The following is a 25109-nucleotide window of genomic DNA, read 5'->3' as shown; positions in this document are numbered from 1 at the left end:
CACATTGAACTTATTTGTACCATTGGGCAAATCACTTCACTCATCATTAAATACGCTTTGCTACAGTCCTTGCACTAAATCGCTCTCTCTTACAACTTTAACTCTTCAGGCTGAGGTGGACACAAGAAGCTAAGTTTTCTCAGGTCCTTCACCTTCAGCAGTAGACAACCACAAGTTCTTATCTTATACCTCGACACAGAAGGCACACAGCAGCTCATCAGCTCCGGCAGGAGGCTACTGCTTCAACTATAGAGCAGCTCATCAGTACCAGCAGTAGACCACTGCTTCAACTATTGAGCAGCTCATCAGCACCGGCAGTAGACTGCTGCTTCAACTATTGAGCTGCTCATCAGCGCCATCAGTAGACTGCTACTTCAACTATTGGGCAGCTCATCAGCACCAGCAGTAGACTGCTGATTCAATTACTTCAACTATTTTGCAGCACATCAGCACCAGAAGCAGACTGCTGCTTCAACTATTGAGCAGCAAATCAGCACCAGCAGTAGACCGCTGCTTCAACTATTGAGCAGCAAATCAGCACCAACAGTAGACCGCTGCTTCAACTATTGAGCAGCTCATCAGCACCAGCAGTAGACTGCTGCTTCAACTATTGAGCAGCACATCAGCATCATTAGTAACATATGTCTACAGTTTACTTCAGAACTTACTGTATTCAAGGCATTAGCAGTTGTTTCATCGAGTGATGCTGCGATAAAGCCTTCTTCCGTCGACCCACCATTGCACATCCCAGCATATGCTGCCATACTCCTGGAATGAGAAACATGTCAACTGTGATCATCTTTGCAGGCTTGGGAAACTCACTTGTCACAACAGCACACAGAAGCTGGTGAAGAGGCTCGAATTGGCTTAAGTGTTAAATTTTCCATGATTGTCTCACAGGTGTGTTTCAAGCAATTGTAAAGACAGAATGTGTCGTCATATGTGCTTGCCAGACCAAAGGATGTGCGAAGACTGATGTGCCTTTCCCAACGTCCCCAATTGAGGTGAACATGATAGTCATCAGACAAATCAATGATCCTGCTTGTTCACATCTTAAAATAGTTGCCCCCCCCCCCCCCCGTTTGTTCAGATTTAAAATTTGAATGACAGAGCCCAAAGTAACCAGAAGAAAGAATGACCAAATGATCAAAGAACCAAATCGTTTCTTGCCAAACACACGGACATGCCTATTGACCTGCTCAGCCAATGCTATAGGATGTGATTGTCGGTCTTTATGCGCCCCAGTACCATCCTATTATAACGTTTCTCCCACCGAAGGACAATCAAAGCCACACAATGGACTTGACGGTTAATTTACCACGATTGTGCATAATATCAACCCAGCACGCAGCCTCTTACTCCACTAAACACGGAAACAACCGATCTTCCATTGTGTGTCCCACGACAAGATTGAGCGTGATTTAATCTCTCATTATGCGGCCAATCCGTCGAGAGTTAACGAAGACGACGTCGCATTGATTTCATATTGTCGCGGATATGACATATCGACCGAGCCATCAAAGTGGGCTCGGCGCGTCTTCACGGTGTCAAAGTGTAACGTACACATCTTAATATCGGGTATTAAGGAGCTATCTTAATCTAGCGTAGGATACACATCACATACTCAAGACGCGTAAAGTGACATTGCGTGTTATAACGCGTCGTTATCTCGAAGACAGCCATATGGCGGGCGAGGTATATCCGCTGATACAAATCAGAATGACGGGCTTTCAGAAGATTTTGTTAAGGCTGTTTTCCGGTTGACATGAAATGGATTTCTCTGTTTACACATACCATTAGCCGTGTATAGAATCACTGAATACTGGAATGTCAACTGAAAATTGTCACATGGGCCCGCGATAAGGCAACTGAACACAATGTTTTGAAGATTTAAAGGACCAGTCACGCCTCATGCAAAACACAACAGTTTATGTTACTTTGCTATTTGAACAAGAACCGTGTGATTAATTTGTGTAATGTTTTGACAAGAACTGGTTTCCTTAGCTATTCTAATGTCCCAATCAAAATTTCTTTTCGTATGAACAAGGTCATGCCCCCTAAATCGTCGATGATTTCACAAAGTGACCAGTCTGTAATTTTCCTGAAATTGAGATAACAGCGCTATTTGAGATGTACTGGCCATGTCTACTTACACATGAATCATGGTGATATTCAAAGCCGATGTCAATTCTATGACGCTTTACCCTCTATTCATGCATTTTGTGCCATTATACTCTTTCATATGTAATGCACAGAGTCATTCAAACTATACGGAATTTTTGAGTGGAGTTTTCTCAAAATGAAAAATTTGCTGATCGGTCACTTTGTGAAATCATCAACGAAATAACAAAATATGAAAGGTGTGAGATATCACCATCTATATGATCTCAGGACCACATTTCTTTAAAGCACACACAATATTTACCTTGCTGCCCTGAGGTACATCATGAGATCCCCATCCACGATACAAGATGGCTGCCAGAGCATCTTCTCGAGGAGCTCCGGCTTCTCAGGCATATTGGCCGGCATGATATTGGGCTGGTACAGGGGGAGCCGAGCCTGCAATGAGTTAGTAATCAAAACATGTATTCCTGAATGCTGATGACCATGGGCAAGCCACTTCACTATTAAACCTGTAAAGATTCTTTCTCATGCCACGCGCACACACTACACTGCATTATCAGACTGGTTCTATGTACACTTGCTGAACAACTGGATAGTTGACATGGACACATCAGGGCCTTTGTCCAGCTTATTTTTATATGAGGGACGGAAACAGATAACACCCTTTAGGCCCCTACAAACTGTAGCTGGACAAAGGCCTTGACAAGTCCACGTAATCCACCAAGTTAACGTAGGACCAGTGTGACTATCAGCAGCGACTTTTGCTGAAATAATTATCTTATGGCTAAAATCGCAGAGTGTGTGCAGTGGACAGTTTTTAAATGCAACATTAATGCTCCATATAGCAAAAGATGACGTCAATTGCCTATTTTTTAGCAGCCAAATTACAAATTGACTCCCACTCTCAAAAAAACCAACTTTTTCATCAACCCCCATGAATATGCATGGCTGATCACCAGACCACCTCGGCACCAACAACCAAGTACAGCATATTTCATCAACTAATACAAAATAATAGCCTCCCTCACAGTCAAATTCATTCACATAAATTGGAAAACCACAGCCATATAGTATCACATTCACCACGGTATTGCCAATCATGCGTCAGGGAGATATATCTTGTCAATAATATTCATCGCCATAGATCTGGCACACCAAACACACCATGCTATGACTGAGCGAGAAATACTTGACAACAGGATAAGCTCATGGTGAATGCTTTCAGCCATCCAGGCATTTTTACAATATAACGCTATGACGTTCAATACAACACTATGACGTTCAATGCAACACTATGACGTTCAATGCAACACTATGATATTCAATGCAACACTATGACGTTCAATGCAACACTATGACATTCAATGCAACACTATGACGTTAAATAACACTATGACATTCAATACAACACTATGACGTTCAATACAACACTATGACGTTCAATACAACACTATGACATTCAATACGACACTATGACGTTCAATACAACACTATGACATTCAATACAACACTATGACATTCAATATAGCACTGTGACGTTCAATATAAAACTGTGACATTCAATCTGTTCACTGGTTACAAATTAACTGGAGATTGTCAACAGTTGTCCATGGCTTCTTTAGGCCTGATGTTGTTCACCTCTGATCTCGTAACTTCCCTTGAGAAGACTGATGGCATTGATGTGAACAATTCCTGATTAGACTATTGTGTACAATAATGAAGCCGTATAGACAATATTCAGTAAATTTGAATCCAGTCAACAGATTGAATGTCATAATGTGACAACTGGAACTGATAGAACAACCCACACACACAAATCACATTTAATAAATTATATTTGATGAGCACAATTTGTTTGATAGCAATCCTTCCGAGGTACTAAATGGCTCGGATCAGCAATATTACAAGTAGGCCTAGAAGGTTGATCCTGATAAAACCTAATAGGACCCACGCATCCAACAAATCACACTTTACTGGTTGTATTTTTCTAGATTGTTATTTGATGACAATGATCCCAAATGAATCATCATTAGGTGTCAACACATAATCCTGCTGTTCTGTGTTCTTTCCATGGAAATTATTATTATTATTATTATTAAAAACATTTTTATAGCGCTTAACGTTGTTAAAACTTCTAAGCGCTTTACAATTTATAATAAAACATAACACTAATACATGATAGAATAAAAGTCATTACTAAAAAAAAAAAAAAAAAACGTGCAAAGGATTCGAAAGAATTTCTTAATGAAATGGCCAGGGCCATTGTGCTCACCTCATGTGGAGGAAAGATGGATAAAGAGCATGGTCTTGTGTCATGTAGTGTTAGGTTTGATGTAGGTCCAAGCAATTACAATTTCCCCAAAATGGCCAATTTACAGTACATTCGACCTCTGTGACCTTGAAAAGTAGGTCAAATCAAAGAAGACCCGGGTGACACATTGAATGGTTGTTAGAATTAGATGTACCTATGATATAAAATTGGTGCCAATCGGGCAAGTCATTACTAGGAATAATGGCATTTTGAAGAATTTAGGATTTGGCCCCCTCCCTGGAGGCCAAACGGCAAATCAGATCGCACCAAACTTCGGTACCTGAGATCACCTGACCAAGGGGTACATGTGTACTTAATTTGTGATCAATAGTCATTGCAGTTAAGAAACGTGCCATTGTTACGGCCTGACGGCGAATTTACGCCATTTGACCTCTGTGACCTTGACAAGAAGGTCAAATTAAAAACCTGTGTGACATATACTGTATGGTGGTTAGATGTACCCATGATATCAAATTGGTGGCAATCGGGCAAGAAGTTAAGGAATAATCACATTTTTAAGGTTTTTGGATTTTGCCCCCTGGTGGTCAAGTGGTGAATCATATTGGACCAAACTTCGGTCCCTGAGATCACCTGACTAAGGGGTAAATGTGTACCAAATTTGGTATCAATAGTCATTGCAGTTTAGAAACGTGCCATCGTTACATCCTAACGGCCAATTTACACCATTTGACCTCTGTGACCTTGAAAAGGAGGTCAAATCAAAAACCCGGAGAATATATGATGCACCTTTGCTAGAAGTACCTACCATATTTTTTTCAAAATTTCCCGACTACTATTGAGGGAGATATTGCATATTTTCACTTTTAACGTTTGGCCCCCTGGTGGCCAAACCATGAAACGAATCGGACCGAAACTTGGTCTCCCAGGTGTCATTACATAAGGGTACATGTGTACCAAGTTTCAACTCAATAGCTCTAACAGTTACGAAACGTGCCCTGCTAACGGACGACGGACGACGACGACGACGACGACGACGCCGACGACGACGACGACGACGCCGACGACGACGACGACGACGACGACGACGACGACGACGGACGACGGACGCCACGGTATGGGATAAGCTCACCTCTGCTAAGAGGTGAGCTAAAAATATGAGTTTTTAGTGCAGTTTTAAAACGACCCAGGGTACTCTGGCCACGAACACTATTTGGAAGCTCATTCCATAGCTTGAAATGAAATGTTCTAAAAGCACTGATTATTAATATTTGCAGACCACTTTCCTACCATAATACCCGATGTTGACCAATAATCATTTATTGTATTCACCGAGTCTCAGTAGATGTGTTTCAACTGGCGGTCAATGTTGATTGATAATCACAGTCACTGTAAGCGCTGGGATCTGTGATGTTGATAGGAATCTAATGACCAAACACACAGTCGGCCAAGTCCTTCCGTATTCATTCCTCCCCTCTCATTGTGTTGCTGATTATCGACACTGATGTGCACAGCGGGGGCAATCTGCCGACGCTCGCTCCATGTTATTCCGATGACTCGAGCTATAATCTCACGAAATTAGAGCGGCTCTATTCCCGCCCGGGTTCCTTGCGTTCACTCGGTCATTCTCGAGCAGGATATGGGATAAGTGGAGAGTTATTGAGTGGATGGCGTGTGGGGATCATTGTCTGCGGTCCAGAGGAATGGGCGGCCATTTTGTTGAGTATCTCCGGGATGAGGAAACGTAATGCGTTGGTTTGGATGTGATGAAATGCACGTTTTTACCACGATGGCATATGATTTAGCGTGACCTACATGTACACATTCTTTAATTTCATGTGTGGCACTGTGGATAAGACCTCGACTGGCCATCTCTGCATCCGGGCGTTAATCCCATAAGCATAATATCAACAACTGATGACAATGAGATCATCTAACACTTACACACACTCTCATCACCCCTTGACAAACTTCTTCTGGGCAAAAAGATAATCACTGGGCACCCTAACATTTGTACATATCAAACAGATTAGTGATACCGCTTTTCCTCATGCAGAGGGCCGACTGTAGCCACCAAAACCATCTTTAAAATGCACCATATCTCAATACATTATAGAGTGCTGCAGAAGATTTATTTTTTAGCAAAGGAAATCATTGTATTTTCAAATGTCCAAGCAAGTCATGAACAATGTTAAATGATGCCTTACCAATAACTTTCTTCATGCAGATGCTACGAACTACACACATTGGGGCTTTTAGAGTAGGTGAAAAATTCACTGGTAGACCTTTGACAATTAACCGATGATGATGATGATGATGATGATGAGAGTACATCCTTTAGTAAATAGTCAGCTCATCACCCTTATTGTTGGCGTTGGTTCGTTTTGTGCCCCCCCCCTCAAGTTTTTTTTCTCGAAAACCTAATATGTCAATAGGACACGGGAAACACACCATCCGTAAAGATTATTTCATTAATTCTACCAGGTCAAGAGTACCCATTAGTTCTGTACACTTCTGTATTCTTTAATACAAAATCTGCAGTTATACTTGATAAACCCCATTTGACACCGACTGTAGTTAAATTGATATTGTCAGTTCATTGCGATGCCAATGGCAGTGTCGTGGTTATTAGTCATTAATTGCACACTGGGATTAATGGCCTTATTTAGTCGTTAGGGCGCGGCGGAAAAATGATTTAGGTGTTGTGCATATTGGGGTTTGGGGAGTGATTGCGTTATGGAGTGTTACGGGTATGGCCTGCAGGGAATTATAATGATCAGCCTGGGGGAGAGCGACCGCATCTCATTGGCATTGCTAATGTAAGCACCGCTCCTCATCGCAGGTTGCTGAAGTTTGGTTCCATGTTGAGGGGAGTGCCTAGTGGTTAATTAGGACCTAGCCTCATGACTGAAGTGTAGTGGGTTCGATTGCCATCCTTTCCCATTCTTTGACTTTCACATTCTTTGAACGAGGTGTAAAATCAAGATTCCTTGCACCTGACCTGATGTCTATGCTTGGGCCCATCCAATTGGACAGCAGTTTGCGATGGACTCAGGTCAAAGGCGAGGCTGGTAGTCATCGCCAGCAACTCAAATTGGCATGTTATGGCACGAAAAACTCTCATTGAAAATTGCAATACTCCTCTTCTGTGCTTTTAAAAACACAGAGCTGATGCTGAAGAGGAAGGTGCCAAATTAATGGCCAGCAGCTTATCACCCAACTGTGAATTTTAGACAATTACTGGTGTGTTAACACGTTCACTGCTGCCCCATTTTTTGAGCGCACCGCCATTTGCAGCGTTTGCCAGGTTTTGCGTTTTGCTCCATTGCCACACCACGAGTGTAGGCCGTGAGCCTAGAGCACACCTAGTGCATAATAAACACACTAAAATCAATGTATATGCCATGATGCTTTACAGAAGGGAAGCGTATTCACCCTTGCCAGTCATTTGAAATACATGGAATAACGCATAGACTGCTCCGAATATACTCGTGCCTTGGCAATGGAGCAGGAACCAGTTTCAAGTATATTCGTGGCTCGGCAGCGAACGTGTTAGTACCTCAGTTCTCTCTAGCAATCAGACGACACTCTGGTGACCTTGACCACTGAAGAAGCGTATGGACAGCCACTGTAATCATCATTTATCATCTCAATAGCAATATCGGGCAGTGGGTACCAAACGGGATCATTTCACTTCATGTTTTCAGTATCATCAATATTTTTTTTCTTACCTGATGGCTCGGCCCGACCCGAATCTCTCCCTGTGTGGTCGCCAGCCTTTTGGTGGCTGAATTATAACCGAAGATATAGAAGAATGTATCAGGCAGGGGCTGGAAGTCCTTCACAGCAAATATATCCTGGTAGTGGAGAACAGTACACTTGCCTCTGAAACGACACAAAAGAAGGGGTATTTAGAAAAGAAAATTAAAGGTGACCTGAAACGCTTTTATCAAAATTTTTAACTTTAATTAATTTAATACATCCAGATGCAGCCATCAGTGTTCTCCACAGGGTTTTCTCAAGTAGGCTGATACTCTTGTTTTTCAAAACGTTTTACCAGTGTGCAACACAAGGTAGGGTGGCCAGCAATTTGAGGTAGGGTGGCCCTATAGAAACCATCTACAAGTTCTAGAGCAAGGTAGGGTGGCTCTTCCAAGGTAGGGTGGTATTAAGCTGCCAAGGTAGGGTGGGCCACCCTGACAAATAGCCTTGTGGAGAACACTGAGCCATGGTGGCGTGGCGCAGGTATCTGACCATGGCTATCATGAGGCCCCACTGTCAGAGTAAATACCTTTGGCTGGTTTTTTTCCCTGACATGCCATGCCTTACTCCAACCAGGCAGTACTCTGAAGCCCCAAATCATCCCCTAACAAATTACATCAAAGAGCCATACAATCACTTTAAAGTTAAAGAATTTGTGGTTGAGGACTAGGAAAGGTTGACTACATCGGGTTCAGACAAGGGAGACTGGACAACGTTCCTGGTCTAGCTATCAACTACAGTCGCGTGAAAGCAGAAGGGTTAAGCTATGATACAGAATAATAGCCAACTCGGAATAATTCATCGTCATTTTATGACCATAATAATTAGTTTACATGTGTGATGGCTGGATTGGTGTCATATTGCCATTTATTTCATAGTCATTATGAAATTATGTATCAATTCCCAGTTTATTGCCATTATTCAACACATTTATATAATTTAACCCTTCGAGGCTGCTACATTTGAATAATTTCCTAGGAGCGAGAGTGGCACCTAAAAATTCAAGTATACAGTCCTAATCACAAATGACATCCATCCTATGTTTCGTGCAACCTACGTCCGACTTACACGCGATGCAAATTTAGGGATGACAATTGTGATTTGGACTGTAGTCCATTCATAAATATTTTGTTCGCATAGTTTGGGGCGCTGGATTGCAAACTATACTGGTCAAATTTCTTTGAAATTTGGTTTTTAAAGACCGAAAACGCTGTGCAAACCAGCGATATTTGCTACCGCAACTTGCAATTATGATCACTTCTATGTATGACAAAAAGATGTCGTATCTTTTGGCAAAGCTAGGAAATGCTGTTGGTCGCAACTTGGTGTGATCATCTATAATTCTTGTCGCTGGCACAGGCATGACAACCGCAAATGGACGATTTTGCGTGCAATCACGATTCCAGGTCGCAGCAACAAGAATCATCCGTTTGCCGGGACTTTAGTTTCATGACCTATTAACACAATTTTTCATGCTAGTAACCATGGTTACGAAAAAACAGTCTGTACATAAATATATAAATTATGTACAACAGCACAGTGTATTCAATACAGGCATTTTCTGCTCTGTTGGTGAAGGTTTATTTCTTGACTAATCTCGAAGAATGTCACTATTTTTGTGTCCTTCAACTAAAGCACCAAATACAGGTATAAATAATAAATATGTAGCAACAAAACATGGCCTAGCTAAATTATCATTGAGCTTTGCTGAAAGGGTTGCTGTATCTGGTGACCATCAGTCCATTTTATTTTTACCAGAATTTGGGAGTTTCAAAATATCTTGTCTTTTTAGGAAATGAAACCCCAAATTGGGCACACACTATAAAATGACATTACTTTTTATTAGGCCTTCTCTGACAGTATTGGACTTATGCTGACTAGTATACACATCGGATCAAATATCAGTTATCAGCAGACAACTTCACGGAGGGCTAATGACCTGTGGGAGCGTGTCCCATTAATCTAAGAACCCCTAATCCGCAAAGCCATTTACTGCTCCCTCCCCTGGTAATCAAACTTGTATCCACAATCGATATAGTCATCACAAAGTGTCTCTTATTCCTAATTCTAAGCAGAGATGCTTTAGATTCCAAGCACTCTACCCATAATGCTGTTGAAAGGTTTTCTCCAAGCTCCACCCAACAGTTCAGTGTGTGTCACTACTGTTTCTATTACTGTGGCCTGAATAATCTCATAGGGAGCATGACTTTCACCCTTTGGAGCCCGTGTCTCCACAGAAATACCACCCCAAGAAGCCCAAATTCCTGGAGGAAAATGTTGTTTACATCACATTTGATGCCAAAATACTCACAGAACTCTAATTTTCACCCTAGAAAACCTTAAATGTTGTTTACATCACATTTGATGCCAAAATACTCACAGAACTCTAATTTTCACCCTAGAAAACCTTACATGAAAATCATGCTCAGCTACCGCAGTACGTAACCAAAGTTATCATTCGGAATACCTCAGTTACACAAAGCTGTAGTAGGTGTTCTATGTGAAGGGATGCCGAGTGAGTTTTACCGACTATAGTCGAGGTCGGGTGAACGGAGAGGTGTTTCTTTGGCGACTAAAGTCAAGATCAGGCTTTAAAGGGTTAATGTAAATATTCCTGATGAGCACTAATTAGTTCAAGCACTGATTATTAGGTGGCAATAGTTACTACTTTTTTGGGACATAGTGTAAACCTTGTACCAATCTGATGAAGATCTAGTTTGCAGCTCATTTAACCTGTTTGCCAACACCTTTCACCTAACTACTCCTTTAACATGTGAATCTTCACCTGTTTTTACAGCAGTTTACTTGTAATGAATTGCCAATGGGGCTAACAACCTTAGAAGCTCTACCAATACAGCCATGTGCACTACATTCAACAGTATGTGGAAACCAAGCATGTTAATTCACAAAGGAATGCCATGTTGGAACAGTTCAGCCTGCAAGCAACGAATATCACCAATGATATTAATCTTGGTAAAGCTTTGAAGTCGATGATATGTAGTCTCTATGTATGTCTATGCTATTTCTCACTTAAAGGCTGCATATCTAGAGACTGTGCATTTGTGCTTCTTTTCCTTACATGTGACCTTAGCCTTGTGACAAGCCACTCACAAAGTGAATCTTCGTTTGGCTTAGGATATTGGCTGATATTTATAAAAGACTAGTATTAAATGCTTTTACTTTAAACTTCATGTACATTTACACTAGCCATCTCTGTAGAAAACTGTAGTAAAATGCTTTTACTTTAAAGTGATACTATGATGTGATTTACAACTTTGCGGAAATATGTCCGTTTTTAATTGTTGATCACAAATGTAAAGCTCAAATTTTCCATTTTTGATTAGATTTATTATAAAATCGCTGAATGTAAACCACTGCGACTGCGAAAATGTTCATGTTGTGATGTCATCAACGAAAACGGCATCGAAGCGAGCCGTCCGGGCGGGATTAAACCATCAATTTCTCGAAAATGTGCATTTTGATTCGAAAACCTTACCGATTTATGAGAAAGTGACGTAGTCATTTGTCAAAAACAGCTAAAACATTATATGGTGAAATTTGACACGAGTTACCCTTTAAACTTCATGTACATTTACACTAGCCATCTCCGTAGAAAACTGTAGTAAAAGCATTTACTAGTCTTTATAAATATTAGCCATTCCCACTAGTTGTACCAGAAGATGTGCGATGTCGACAATATTCCAACTTGCACCACTAGGGAAGGCAAGATTGAATCGGCAGCCGGTGGTGGAAGTGGTATCATCACACAAAATCTATGCCATGTGTCAGAGTTCCTGTTTTGCATTATTGCCAACGCAGTAGTGAAGGCAATAACTACAAATGAGGACTGGATCATTACTTATCATAGAGGAGTGAGTAGTTTCAACTTAATTCTATGTATCACCTCGACATGTCTTTATGAAATCTCCGTCTGTGTAGTGCACGACACACAGATGTGACCCGCTCTACCAAAACTAGGCGCTTGTCGCATCTGAACTTGACAGGTTGATACGGACTTGTTGTTCATTTCCCTATTGTAGACCTTTTGTGAAATGTGACCAAATCAGTTTGTAATAGATTTCACAAAAGGTCTACAATAGGGAAATGAACAACAAGTCCGTATCAACCTGTCGAGTTCAGATGCGACAAGCGCCTAGTTTTGGTAGAGCGAGTCACAGATGTGAAGTCATTGGTTCAACCTTTTGGAAAGAGACTCAATGCTATTCAAATAATTCAGAAAGAGTTTACAATCCCCAATCATGCCCCAAAAAAGGTCATCAATTGACAAAATAAGTGCCACAGTTTAAACGTTTTATAATTCAATGTGATCAAACTACAATATTTCCGATCGGGGATTGTAAAATGTGACCAATAATTCTGGAGTACTCTAGCCCAATAACCATATGTGACCAGTCACAGCAAAACCAAGCACATGTTGCACAGAAGATGAGCCTAAATGAAACCAGGAGATAATGGAAGAAATTGATGTGCTCATATTTCACAAAAGGCAGACAATAGAGAAATGAATAAACAGTCCTTATCAACCTGCCAAGCTCAGAGTGACATGCACCTGGTTTTGCTGTGACGGGTCACATGTATTATTTTTACAGCTTTGCGCTCTATTCTTCACTCTGGGAACAGGGGTCGATCGACAGCTTCAGTTTGTTCTAAACAAAGACCTTGAATAAGAAACAGACACCCACTAAACCGTGCTTTTTCTAAGAGAAATTGACATTACTCACCTTCAAACTAGCTTTTCTTATGCAAGTGCCACATATGCAAGTTATTGCTCTGAAAAATTCGACACTCTCTTAACCTTGCCACGTCTGCCAGGCCTTTCTTTGAAGGTCTGCGTCGAAAGGCCTAGCCTACTTACAACCCGCATATAACTTACTTACAAATAACTTTCTTTATACCTATCTTATGTTAGGTATTTGCTTAATTCTTTCCACTGATCCAAGTATTAATTTATCCCATTTGGCAGATAATCACAATCAACGAATCACTATTAACAGTTTAACCTATTGAAAATACATCAGAACAACATAGTGCACAAAGATGTAATCAGAGATTAATCTCATAAGGGTGAGCAAATCTAAAACTTTGTTACTTTTTTCAGAAACGTCTTTTCCAAAACTTGCGTTTTTGTTCTAGTGATGAGCAATTGCATAGTACTCACTGCTTGAATTGAACAAGACAATAATGCAATGGAAAATGATTGAAAAATGCAACATTGAAAACTAGTTCAAAAGGCCCATTTACACAGGGGTTTTCCGAGTTCAGACAAAAAAGCACTGTGTAATGGTGAGCAAAGGGCAGTCTTGGGGGTATTAATTCAGTTGAGGCAGATTTAGCTCAGCCAAGGCAGTGTTTGAGTTGACATGGAAATGCAAATATTGCTATGCCAGGCCGGATTTCACTCAGGTTATTCATTTCGTGTTTCATGTCGAAATTATGGCCAAGGCAGCAGCGCAAACTGAATCTCGGGTAAACTGTTGGCCTCATATAATCAAATGGATATTCTGACATTTCCTTGAGTTTCATTCTGAAATGCCACCAAGGAAATTGTTTGGTTTTTCCTGGACCTGTAAAAGTTGTTGTAGGCCTGGTCAGTTCATTGTGACAAGACTGAAAGCCAAAGGCATAACATGTCACCTAAGCTTAAAGCAGCCTGTATGAAGGCCCAATAGGCCTTAAAGTCACCAGACCAGGCTTGGCCATCACATAAAAGGAAATGATAATCTGTTTTTAGATAAATACTACACAATATAAGCTCAAATCCTTCTTTCTGAACCTATTCACAGCCGCCAAAAATATATCTGAGCCAGACAATTTGTTCAGAGAGAGACCAGTACCCATGTTAATCAATAATCAAATCATACAGTTGAACATTGTTAACAACAATTTCTTGCGGATCAACAACAGCATTCTGGCTTACCTAACATTGGTCACAGGGATTAAGCTTTAAAAATTCCATTAACTCATATTACTGTCACTTCAGTTGAGTGCATGAAATTTAAAGGCCTATGCTGTTCGTGTTAAAAAATTTGAATTTGTAATTGATTTTTTAAAATGTCCAATTGCGAAAATACATACCAAATACATACTGCAATTTGGCACGTAATTCGCTGGACGTTGCGCGGGAATGACGCGAAGAAGGACGGCGGTCAATAGCGATTTGGACTGTATTTTGGATGGAATGTGGCTGCCAAGTGTCACAGGTTGCAGCCACTTAAATTGCCTGTTTGCACCACACTTCAGGCTATTTTCAACAAGTTCTTTTCATTTCCCGCAAAAAAGCATAAAACTCGTGGTGTGTATGCATAGGCATTGTGTCTACAATGAATTTGAACACGTAATCAGTAATCATTATAACATGAAGGACAAGATATTTGTAAATAGCAGTGGTACACGTAATCAATGGAACTGACTGTATTTTTAAATTCAAGGCTTCTTGAAAAAAAAGCTTCAGTTTGAACTTTTTCGTTTCAAAATTATATTACAGTCCAGATCACAATTGACCTCTGCCCTCCTTCGCGTCAGTGACGTGCAACGTACGCGCCAAGTTGCATCCCCGTGACGCACCAGTGACACGCTTATCTCCATGTTTTGCATAAATTATGTGCGACCTACGCGCTGGGTAACACGTCAATGATGCAAAATTAGGGATGTCAATTGTGAATTGGGCTGTATATATATTCAAATTATACAAGGCTTATGATGTTGGTAGTGGGTCACCACAAAACTCAACCATCCTTTGAGATTTGTCATACAATAACCTCAGCAACAGACATATAGGGTTACGTTGCAAAAGAAATGCACCATATCGATTGGCTTTGTATGTACATAAAAGGATTAGCAATAAGCAAGCAATTTACGCTCACACAAAGCACAAATAATATTTATGTGTACTACGCCATGTTGTCTAAATTGGCTTTTGATACTTGCCACAATCTAACACAGAGTATGAATATTTCAGTAGTGTTGACACCTTCTTAAAGGTAGCATACTCATCTTGCAAATGTCATTTTCTGGGCCAATCGATGTGTGGATGTAGTGATGTGTGCCATTGGTCATTCTTCTGAATATGCTGAACATTTTGCCACAAGTTTTGTGCAGTTAATAAACGAGATACTCGAGCCTATTTTGGGGTTCAATTATTTATCTCCTCCAGACCACACCCACCAAAACGAGAGCGGCGGACGTTCATATCCTTTGACAGTGACCCTTAGGGAGCCTGGAGACACACATAGAAATTAGTTAACTTTTCAGCTAGGTTGAATCCCCCCCTCCCCTCCCGGGCTCCTGGTCTACCAGCTTGGTCTCGAGGAATTAGCCTGCTCAGCCATTTATCAGATAATGCCAACATGTGCAATTAAGACTGTTTACTATTACCAGTTCAAATAGCCACATTAAATGGCTTTTCCCTTCCGTAATCAATATGTATAGCTGCATGACATGCTCTATTGGTTGACATTCTTTGTGAACTATTAGTGAGAATGATAGGTAATGAAATGGGAAAACATGCTCAATGAGGTCCCGACAAAACCCACCAGGTCCATGTTCATGCATGGGAGAAGACTTTTTGAAGTCTGCTCCAAGCCATTTCTTGCACCCCCTCAAAGGGTTGGCTTACATGCTTCCCGAAATTGGTGGCTTGCATTAGAACTAACTTTTTCCCCCTTGTCCGTCATTAAAGGCATTCAAGCGTGTTGGTCAACCATGACTATCTCCTTTGACCCTCCACCATAAGGCCTTATTTCCCCTTATGACATCACTATTTCGGACACTCGGCACCCCATTTCTGGAAAGGTGTATGGCTACCACCATTTTGGCTAGAACTTGAAATCTAAAAGCAATTAAATCTCCTTCAAAACAAAGTGAATGCCAATTTTAAAGGTGGGAGTCTGTTCTTTGTTTTCCAGAGAACAGCCTCCCAGGTTTTGAATCAGCATTCACTTCATTTTGAAGGAATTCTAATTGCTTTAGGATTTCAGGTTCTAGCCAAAATGATGGTACCATAGCCAACCGTTAAAATAAACCAGTCAAACCCAACCTAACCCTAACCAGTGATACTATGATGTGATTTACAACTTTGCGGAAATACGTCCGTTTTTAATTGTCGATCACAAATGTAAAGTTCCAATTTTCCATTTTTGATTAGATTTATTATAAAATCGCTGTTTTAATCGAATGTAAACGTCACCGCGACCGCGAAAATGTTCATGTTGTGACGTCATCAACGAAAAGGTCGTCGGCGAAGCACAATTTCAACGGCATCGAAGCGAGCCGTCTGGGCGGGATTAAAACCATCAATTTCTAGAAAATGTGCATTTCGATTCGAAAACTTTACCGATTTATGAGAAAGTGACGTAGTCATTAGTCAAAAACAGCTAAAACATTATATGGTGAAATTTGACACGAGTTACCCTTTAAGACAAACCAATTAAACCCTACCCTCTTGGATTCTCAATGTTTGTGATGACTGCAAGATATCGACAACACATCCAAGTCACCGGGGCAATCATCAATCTGTCACAGCCGGATATCTCCGATAAACATATCCGCTATCATACATGTACATTAGCGCTCGTTACTTAGGCCATAATGACAACTATTGGTGAGGCTCACTATCTACCAGCATCTCCACTGCAAAGCTCCAGTCATTTGGAAAGGGTTGAACCTGGAAAATCTGCCTTGTAGCCATTCATGTGACCACCACACTTGTAAATCCACTTGGCCAATATGTCATGTTGTGAATCAGTGACTTGAAAAGTTGAAAAGTCTAATTTTTATTGCCAAATAGACATTTCCTACTCTTCCAATGACCTTTGAAAACATACATATATTGGAGGAAACACTTCACTTAAAACAATCTACGGGGGATGTAAATGTACAATGTCAGGAATCACAAAATTGCTTCAAATTCAAAGTACAGCAGAACCTCCCTTAGCGGACACCTCTCTATTAAGACAACCTCTCTATAACGGACACAAGTTTTGGACCCAAATTGGTTGTTACCATTCAATTTGACCTCTCTAATCAGGACACCTCTCTATTAGGGACAGCACTTCTTAGTCCGGACGGTGTCCTTATTAGAGAGGTTCTACTGTATGTATAATCATAATAAATGACAGTATACACCGGGATAGAACAGCAACCATTGGCACTTGATAATGGCAAGTGGCAATTTTCATCATAATGCATCTTTCCGCCAAACTGTCAACCGAACTGCCAACCGACTCGAATATTATCAACAAACTGTGACAAATTCCTCTTCATTATACTCTAGCGGCCGCTGAACTGCCTCCGAGGCCATTAATGGCCTCATGTTTTCATGATATGGCCGGTTCATCGAGTTGATTAGTCATATTTTATGTTCTGGTAAGCTGGTTGGAGTCTGTATCTCAGGGAGTTGGGCTGGCAAAGTGCATACACTAATCGACCAAGAGTCTATGTGAGATTTTGTGTACAGTAGAACCTCTCTGTAAGGACACCCTGGGGACTGACAAGTGCTATCCTCAATAGAGGGGTCCTGATTAGAGAGGTCAAATTGAATGAAACCACTTTGAGACTACAACTATTGTCCTTAATAGAGAGATTGTCCTTAATAGAGAGGTGTCCGCTAAGGGAGGTTCCACTTTATTTTATATTCATGAGGTGAACCACTGAAGTCCTCCAGTAAACTTGGTGATTATTTATTCCTTGGCGCCGTCCATGTGAAAACCTTAAAGGACCAGTCAGTCGTCTGAGCACTTTTAAAGCATAAAGCACACAACCAAATTGCTTCATAACTTGATCTGATAGAGAAGAACACTGTGTCCATCAATTATCTGCACAAATGTCCAATAATGATTTTAGACAGGTACAGTAGAACCTCCCTTATCGGACACCTCTCTATTAAGGACACCCTCTCTATTAAGGACACCCTCTCTATTAAGGACACCCTCTCTATTAAGGACACCCTCTCTATTAAGGACACCCTCTCTATTAAGGACACCCTCTCTATTAAGGACACCCTCTCTATTAAGGACACCCTCTCTATTAAGGACACCCTCTCTATTAAGGACACCCTCTCTATTAAGGACACCCTCTCTATTAAGGACACCCTCTCTATTAAGGACACCCTCTCTATTAAGGACACCCTCTCTATTAAGGACACCCTCTCTATTAAGGACACTAGTTTTGGTCCCAAATTGGGTATTTCCATTCAATTTGACCTCTCTAATCAGGGCACCTCTCTAGTAAGGACAGTGCTTGTCAGTCCCGAGGGTGTCCTTAATACTAATAGAGAGGTTCTACTGTACTAAATTTGCCATAATGCCTTTTGTAATAACTGATGGTCCAGGAAAATAGAAATGCAGTTATACACAATGCTTGGCTATTAGTGCTGCGTTATCATGCATGCAACTTTGTAGAAACTTGGTATGGATAGTACAGATTCTGTGCCTATAAACGGCAATTTTGAAATTTATTAGTGTTGGGACAATGTCTTTAATAAAGGAAGAACCATTTGAAACTTTAAAATACAGACATTTCTGAAATTTACCCTTCCCGTTAGGACACTCGTTATCTGTGGCAAATGATGACTCACCTTATACTGGAGGCAGGATAAGTATCACAGGAATGCGAGATGAAGAGCTCTCGCGATCGGATTAGCGGATCTTGGATTTCCAAGTCGTATGAAGAATCTGAAAAATTGGGAAGATTTGGACAGGTTAATTTGAGCTTAAAGGGTCAACTTGGGCATAAGATACGTTGTTTTTTGGCAAAAATGGCTTCCAGCAGGGCCGCAACTTCTCCAAACAGGATCAATGAAAACTCTTTGAGCTGAAATAAACAATGCACTAGAACGGGGTGTAACCTAAGGTCTGCCTGAAATTCGCAAGCCAGACCCCCAAACTGCCCTCCAACACTGGTGAAAATCGTTATCAGAGAACGGCATCAGTGTAGTACTACAAGTGGCGGCGCATGGTGTCAAGTTGGCACATTATCCTCCTGGCCAGGTAAATCACATGCCCAAGTTGTCCCTTTAAGCCTTGGTGAAGTAATTAAGACTAGTTTCCTACATCTACTAGTATCAAAGGCTAGCTGCAGTGAAAAACATCAGAACAGAGAGATGGTCAAATTATCTATGTACAGTGTAAAATTAGAAATGAAGGTCAACACAAGATTGTAATATACTCTGCAGCCAGACTCACAGAGGGTTTAAAGGGAACTGAAACCGCCAAGCCAGTTCGTATGACCTTGTTTTCATTTCCGGCGTATCGGGTGATCAGAACGAGGCATGAATGAAACATGGCGCCTAGCTGTCAATCATTGAGTGACGTCACTACTATGGAATTTACTACGAAAACTCATGAATGAAAGATCGCATGACTCACGTGATTCTCACATGATTCTCAATAATAACAAATTGAACTGCGCATGCTCGGGCACTGGGGGCGGAGCTACAAATCTGAACTCGAATAGGAAGTTGGAAATTTACTTTCTCGGGCGGTGAAAGTCGAAAAGTTGAATAAATCGCTCGGCGGTTCCAGTTCCCTTTAAGGGGAAGTCATCAATCAAACTTTGGGCGGGAAAAGAGTTCTTCAATAAACTCAAAGATGGCAGCACCAGTCAAGTATTCGCTTCGACCTGTGTGGCATTTGAGAACGGAAGTCTCACCATAAAATGCAATAGTAGAAGCGGATTTACCAGATCACTTGGCGATTACCAACATGTACAGGTGAAACCAGCAGCTTGTTTTAACACCTTTAGTTCCCAAGAAGTAAACCAGCACCGGTTCAGGTGAATGAAGAGTGCGCTCTGTGGCCACAGATGCCAGAAGCTCACTTCCACCCCATCGCCACTACAGCCAAAGGCTCATCCAAGATTTTATAATTTATTGTCGTAATCAGCAAATCTTAAACAAGAAATTCAAGAAACTGTCACTGGAAGTTGAACAGGTACTATTCTTAAAACTTGGACGAACCCAAAATGGGGTGGGGGTGGGGGGTGGTTTGGGTTGAGGGACTGATGACTCCTGGGATTAGGAATAACTCAAAAAGTAACCCAGTATATCGTGTGTTGGCATCTACTGGTCATCAGACTACAGTTCTCTGATATTTTCAAATATCAACCTGAACGTGTGAATTCCTACTTCCTTTTACATACAATAAATGAGAGGAGCATGTGAATGGCCTTGGTACACACGGATCGATACAATAGGTTCACTTGCTTCTATAAACCATCCACTGCTGCAGAGAATTGTATAAAGAGGCATTAAAGGAAACCTATCACAAAACGCTTAATAAAAAGGGGGAGTTTTGAACAGCCTGGTTAAAACCTAAGGTGGGAATGAGCTTCCATTGATAAGTCTAAGCAGTTTCAAGTTCCCCTCAGGTAGTTGATTATGTGAGCTGGATATCTGGGTAAACAGCAAAATATCACGGACTCCAGTCAATGAACTGCTGGTAATCACTAATTTAGTTATACTACATTCAGCTGGTCTAAATAAGGATTTTGTGCCATGACTGGATCTCTTTAATGCACAGAACCTCAGCACTTCTAACAAGAACCGAACAGATGTCAGAATATGATGACTACAAGTCCTCCTGGTGAGGAAAAGGCAAACTACAACAGATAATTTGTTTGAGGAAAAGAAACTGGTAATTTTCACCTGATGAGATCTCAGAATCGCCTTACCAGGTAGGGGTTTATACCATGCAGAGTTGACAGCAAATCAACGGAGGGGTTATACATAAAAGGCAGAAGCAATCGCGTTACTAAGGGTGGAACAAACACAATCAGGGAATATGCTGAACAGTATCTCTTGTGTGAACTCAAGAATAAACAGAGGAGAACCTGACAGGTTACACTACTGTTAACTGAGGATAGCATCTGATGATGGCCTGTCATGATAATCATGCTACAGCACCTTGGGGGAGGCCTACACTTCTGGTCAGATAACTTCCGGCACACACAAAATGTCTGCCAAACACAACACTCCTAATGTTTTAGTATCCTCGTGCCAACAGGGCAGGGCCTACAACACGACTTCTCCTTACGCATGTTTCCGCATTGAGGGAGTAAGTATGTATCGAGTGAAATGGCCTGATATTGTCAGGATGTGTACCCCTGTGTCCCCATTGTTTCTCTATATGATAGGTAGACGGGACAAGCATCACAGAGACACTGTACCCCTCATCTTCTTGCAAACAGGGCCTACAACACGACTTCTCCTTACGCATGTTTCCGAGGGAGTAAGTATGTATCGAGTGAAATGGCCTGATATTGTCAGGATGACTCTTTAGAAGAATATGAGCCAAGCCAATTGTAACATCACACAGATATTAGTCCTTAAGACCTTCAATCCACAACCAGTACCATAACTTGTTTGCCAATACTCGTGTATTCTAACCACACCATTTTCAAGAGGATTTCGCTCACATTTAAAAAGGGGCCATGCTCAAGGCCAGAGAGGCAAGATTAAGGACTTCAGGACGTTAGTGTACATTTCAAACATGTCTAAACTAGGTCAAAAAGATAGAATTGTCTATAAAGTTCACAAGGCAGAGCAAAAGGTTCAAGGGGCTTTAGAGTGTGTACCCTTCAGAAAATACTTCACCACAACTTCACCTATCTGTAACCTTGAGCCACAAAACAAGATTATTCATTTGTTATCGAAAGCGGCGTTCAGAAGTACCATTAAGTACAGCTCAAACAATATTTGTGAGATGACATGCAGCAGAAGTTGAATGGTATAGAGTTTTAATGGTCCACAAGGGGCTTTTCAAATTGTGTGAGTCATTGGTAGAAGGAATACACACATCATGACAGGCAACAAATTATGGATGATTTTTCATCTATAAACTGCACACAGTGCTATTATCATGATCAGCCTGGAAATGAGAAGTTAACACTCTGCGGGTTTCAAGTCAGATTTAGAATATAGATTTCATGGGATGTTAGAGATACGAGAGGATTACTGGGCTATCAAGTCTCAAATTTGTCAGGTAAAAACCTCAGACAAATGTCAGAAGTACCACCTCATGTTATGACTGACTTCCTTGTCTAGGGATTGTAAATTCATTGTGCTATAGCCAAAAAGCAAAAGTTATATTAAAGGGGTATGCTGTTGGTAATTACTTATGGTCCAGTTGAATAGAAATCCACTAATACACATGCTGTAGTGCAGTTATTGTGAATAAAAATTTGTTTAAACTTGGTATTCATAGTATTTGTATATTAGTCTACACAATGACAATGTTGAAATCTATATAGTTGGTACGTATTCCGCAAACTGGACATTTTTAAATTCGATTACAAATTCAAATTTTTTATGAACGGCATAGGCCTTTAAGTTTTACAGCCATATACATGTAGATACTGCAATATAATATTATAACCTTGAACATGAAATTCCTCCAGTTTTCATTTTTTTTCAACAATTATTCTATTGTTATTGTGAAATGGGATTTCTTTTTTTTTCTTTTCGAATAACCCACAATGCATTTTCAAATAAGGATCAGTCGTCGCATCAACCGATTTTTCAGATCATAATTTCAAAGGATTTTTTGTACGTTTGAAAATATATTTCCTTTCAAGTCTTCAGCAATTATTATTTCAATGAACGCTTTACTACGCATGGATCAAATATTTCAAAGAGAATTTTTCGCAGTGAAAGATAAACTGTGTCTTTCATGCTGTGCTTGTACTCGTGATAAACCAGAGGGATGGCACACATAACTCAAAAGCCTACTCTACCAGTAGCTTACGGACAAAAATGGATTATAGGAATGGATACCAGATATTGATGTGTGGATCACTGCGGATAAGCAATCGTAGCCATTATACATCATCTTAACCTACAAGGTTTTAATATAATAGCTAATGCATGAAGTGATATTGCCGTGATGACATGGTCAATGCATATCAGACCAGAGGTTGTATCGTATACATGTACTCAATTTGAAACTATTTGATATCATTTGTAAAAACAAGACTCAAGGCAATTTTGAGTTTTGCACATTCTTAGTCTTCATTTCACCTTCAAAGACAACACATAAGCAGACAGCATTTATAAAGGGCGTCTTGCAATTGTGTACAATCATGAGATGAAAATAACAAACAAGAGGCCCAAGGGTCAAGCGCTCAGCTGATTTCTGGGGATCCCGAAGGGTTAAATGCTTACAGTGATTTTTCTAATCTCTAAGAATGTCATGAGTCACAACGGTATTGCTCAGGATGCAGGTCTACATTTTGAATTTTATATCATTATTTGCAAGCGTGTTTTCTCATTTCTACTACAGAGTGTATCAATAAAAATGATACACTGACTCCTGCAACTCTTTTATTGATTCACTCTATATATTGTCTTCAATAGGCCCCTCCCTGTACCCACCCCAAAGAAAAGCATATTTGAGCTCTGCCACAAGTTAGCCTGAAAATCCATACTATAGAAATTATGCTGACACATTCCCTTTTAGCATCATACCATGGAGTGAAAGTATTATTTACAAGCTGTGAGGTATCATCTTTACAATATCCCCATTGTCATGTTTGCCTGAAAAAAACCAGGACTTAGGAATGTTATTCTTTGAGGTAGTGTTAGTAAGCTTTCATGTATCTTTTTTATCATGTATACTACTATACAATGCAAGAGGTTCAGGTGTTGGCATATTTATTAGTAATGCATTCACCAATGTGGATAGTTTTTTGGATGTTGTTGGTAGGCCAAACATGTTTTCTGGTGTCAAAAGGTTTAGTGTGTTGTAGTTATTATTAATATATATTATTGGTATATGATATACAGTAGAACCTCTACATTAAGGATACACACGGGACTGACTACTGCTGTCCTTAATAGAGAGGTGTCGTGATTAGAGAGGTCAAATTGAATGGAAACGACCAATTTAGGACCAAAACTAGTGACCTTAATAGAGAGGTTGTCCTTAATAGAGAGGTGTCCGCTAAGGGAGGCTCCACTGTACATCTACATGTAGAAACCAATATTAAAAGGTATCAATATTATACCGTAGACATATACCATACTTGATGACACTATACAGTCCTAATCACAATTCCCATCCCTAAATTTGCGTCTTTAGCACGCTACCCCGTGCATAGGTTGCGCGTAAAATATGCGAAACATAGACAGATAAGCGTGTCACTGCGACGTGCAACTTGTGTGTATGTTGAGCATCAATGACGCGAAGCAGGATGGAGGTCATTTGTGATTAGGACTGTATAATGAAAATTTCTCTTTGCAGCCAGTATTGCTTTGTACAAGACAATGTACTTCCGTGCATGAAATATTCAGTTGATCCGAGCAGAGATAGGTTTAAGTGCACACAACATTAATTCACATCTGCAATGATCAAAAGCCATCTTCAACTAACAGCTGGAGAGAATAAAAATCCTACACAATAGGCCATAATATGAATAAATGCAGATGAAATATCATCACTTACTGCCAATTACAAATGGAGTGCAGTATTTCACCATGAGTGCACTGTGTTCAATGCATTCAATATCCACTCGGGTGCATTGTGCAGTTTCATATATTTTAGTTTCATCAATGACAGGAAGCCCTCATGCAAAGGAGTCAAATTAATACCACATGCTGATGATTTTTTTCTCTCATGCCTCACCCATTTTCTCATGAAATACAGTACGACCGACAGAATGTAGCAGAATCTTTCAACTCAAGTAAAGCAAGAACTATTTTTATTCGAGACTGAGATATCAAAGGTCAGCTCAAAGAGCACTTTTGGGGTAATATCACAGTGCATAACCTTTAGTGTTCAGGGCAGAGTTTGGGCAGGGCAGGGCAGAATTGGGCCCTTTTGGGATGAAAAGTGGTGTTGTGCCCGCACAGGACCAAAAGGGTAAATACAGCCCTGGTGTTTTGCATCTAGGGACCTAATACCAAACAAACCAGAACCTGAAAGAAAATTTTTAAAAGAAGTTC

The 25109-nt window shown here is 40.5% G+C and overlaps 1 protein-coding gene across 1 annotated transcript in view; it reads right to left on the bottom strand.

Annotated features, from left to right (window-relative positions):
- LOC135497201 (arginine-glutamic acid dipeptide repeats protein-like) overlaps positions 1-25109 on the bottom strand; it is a 93860-nt gene that overhangs the window by 56666 nt on the left and 12085 nt on the right. The window contains exons 6-9 of the mRNA XM_064786946.1: positions 18750-18846; positions 8125-8278; positions 2426-2559; positions 669-768 (exon numbers count right to left, since the gene is read on the bottom strand). Of these exons, the coding sequence (XP_064643016.1) occupies positions 669-768; positions 2426-2559; positions 8125-8278; positions 18750-18846 (485 nt within the window). The remainder of the gene's footprint in view (positions 1-668; positions 769-2425; positions 2560-8124; positions 8279-18749; positions 18847-25109) is intronic.

The sequence above is a fragment of the Lineus longissimus genome, chromosome 12 (assembly GCF_910592395.1).
Source record: "Lineus longissimus chromosome 12, tnLinLong1.2, whole genome shotgun sequence".
Lineage (NCBI taxonomy): Eukaryota > Metazoa > Nemertea > Pilidiophora > Heteronemertea > Lineidae > Lineus > Lineus longissimus.
Note: the sequence above shows the minus strand (reverse complement) of the source record. Positions and strands in the feature narration are given on the sequence as shown.